General features: G+C 36.5%; 1 protein-coding gene across 1 annotated transcript; it reads left to right on the top strand.

The window, feature by feature from the left end:
* The first annotated feature begins 635 nt into the window (after positions 1–635).
* On the top strand, positions 636–2,029 carry LOC149832374 (uncharacterized). The gene is made up of 2 exons (XM_090012437.1): positions 636–908; positions 1,751–2,029. The coding sequence occupies exons 1-2, from the start codon at positions 687–689 to the stop codon at positions 1,835–1,837; spliced, it is 309 nt and encodes a 102-aa protein (XP_089868563.1). The 5' UTR covers positions 636–686; the 3' UTR covers positions 1,838–2,029.
* The last annotated feature ends 349 nt before the right edge of the window (positions 2,030–2,378 follow it).

Here is a 2,378-nt window from a genome sequence, read left to right as displayed (position 1 = left end):
AGGTGGCTGCCAATCGATTTGCAGACATGCTGCACACTATGAAGACTGCAGCAAAAAAAGCATCTGGCGTAGTAGATGATCCATTACTGTGGAAGGGCCATGGTCCTATTACTATCAGGAGAGATTACTGGGATGAAATGTGTGATATGTGGGCGGGAGATGCATTTAAAAATCGCTCTGCGAAGGCTTCACAAAATCGATCGAAGATGCCCGAAGCCCATCTACACACAGGTGGATCTAAGACATTTGGGAGCCACCTAAAGAAAATGGTAACTCATCAATATATAATATTAATTTTATAAGTATTGTTGCAAATTTGTGTACTAAATCTTTTGTCATTTAACTTCGCAGGAAGCAGAAAAAGGAGGCAGTGTACCATATAAGGATGTGTTTGTAGAAACACATAAACGGAAGACCACGGGAGTCTTCGTATCAGAGAAGGCGAGAACGACAATGGTATGTATTAATTCTATTAATAATCATTGCAATATATATGCAAGTCATCATAATGTTATCATTAATTATTAATGAATACTTTAAACATTATTTTGTAGGAGGCATATGAGCAACAAATGGTAGAGCGATATGGCGAAGACGCTACTCAGCATCCATCATTTGATCCTACAGCATGGGTGACTGCAGCAGGTGAACCCAAAAAAGGTCGCGTGTTCGGGTTTGGGAGTAATATGAACACTTCACCAGTTATTGGTTCTTCCAGTTACGGCTCACCAACTTCTTGCGCCGACATAAGCTCCAAGCAGCCGACTATTCTTTCCGGTGATGATGTACGCGAGATCATTAATGAATCACTGAATAACTACTTCCAATACACCGTCGCCCCCTTTCTCCGAAATGAGATCAAGGCCGCTGTTCAGGATAGGGGATCTTCGATTCCAGGTCCCTCTCAGGTATAATCACATATATAGTTTTTTTGACTGTCTTAAAGCACATCTGAGCATGGTAGAATCACATACAGAGTTTTTCTAGATGCCTTAGAACATATATGAACATGCTATAATCACATATTCAATTTTTTTACTGCCTTAGCACACATATGAGCATGATAGAATCACATATATATATATATATATATATATATATATATTTAACTTTTTATCTGTCTTAGAGCACATATGAGCATGATAGAATCACATATAAAGTTTTTTTGATTGCATTAGAACACATAAGCATGCTATAATCACATATTCAGTTTTTTTACTGCCTAAGAACACATATGAGCATATTATAATCACATATTCTGTTTTTTGATTGCCTTAGCACACATATGAACATGCTATAATAACATATAGAGTTTTTTAACTGCCTTAGAACACATATGAACATGTTATATATCATTTATGATAGAATCACATATAAAATTTTTGGCTTTGCCTGCCTTAGAGCACATATGAGCATGCTATATTCACATATTCAATTTTTTTACTGCCTTAGCACACATACGAGCATGATCGAATCACATATATAGTTTTTTGCCTGCCTTAAAGCACATCTGAGCATGGTAGAATCACATATAGAGTTTTTTTATATGCCTTAGAACACATATGAACATGCTATAATCACATATTCAATTTTTTGACTGCCTTAGCACACATATGAGCATGATAGAATCACATATAGAGTTTTTTTATTGCCTTAGATCATACATGAGCACATGATAGAATCACATATAGTGTGTAATTTATTTCATTATATTTTGTTTATCAATACTGCCTGTTCTTTTCTTGTGTAGGCTGCTAGCGATAATCAGGGTAGTGGAGCTGAATGGACAGATAAAGACAATGAACAAGAAGACGCACAAAATCTTGGCGATGATTAGAGGACTGTGTTGAAGAAGTTCTATTTTTTTTATTTTTCCTAATTGTAATTGTTGAATTGTAAATAATTAAACTTCTTAGTTTTAAGGTGGAACGATTAATTATTATAGATACTTGTTATATGATTTTTTTTGTGTGGTTTATTTTTTATTTACAGGAAATATAAATTGTACAGGAAATATAAATTGTACAGTTCTCGGTAATTAATTTTTAAATAAATTTTTTTTGATTTTTTTTCGTTTTTGCGACGGATTAGCGACGGATGATTCCGTCGCTATTCATATTAATCTAGCGACGGCTTAGCGACGGAATTAAATCCGTCGCCACGCCGTGGTCGCCGTTTAGTACCGGCAGATTGGCGACGGAATATAGCGCTCGTTATTCCGTCGCAATTAGCGACGGACTTGGCGACGGAATTATTCTGTCGCCAGTTAGCGTCGAAATATTCGCGGCGTAAGCATACTGTCGCCGCGTTGTCGCTAATCCGTCGCTAACATGGTTAGCGACGGAATGTGGTCGTCGCTAATCTACTGCTTTGTTGTA

This window comes from Nuphar pumila, chromosome 7 (genome assembly GCF_984573655.1).
Source record: "Nuphar pumila chromosome 7, dmNupPumi1.hap1.1, whole genome shotgun sequence".
In the NCBI taxonomy this organism is placed as follows: domain Eukaryota; kingdom Viridiplantae; phylum Streptophyta; class Magnoliopsida; order Nymphaeales; family Nymphaeaceae; genus Nuphar; species Nuphar pumila.
The sequence above is the reverse complement of the archived record's forward strand: the minus strand, read 5'-3'. Positions and strand labels throughout refer to the sequence as shown.

What these genes read in the sequence shown, in the direction of transcription:
- LOC149832374 (XM_090012437.1), top strand. Translation starts at nt 687, where the DNA reads ATGAACACTTCACCAGTTATTGGTTCTTCCAGTTACGGCTCACCAACT. An exon ending in CGATTCCAGGTCCCTCTCAG is followed by an intron (nt 909 to 1,750) that starts GTATAATCACAT and finishes TTTCTTGTGTAG; the next exon opens with GCTGCTAGCGATAATCAGGG.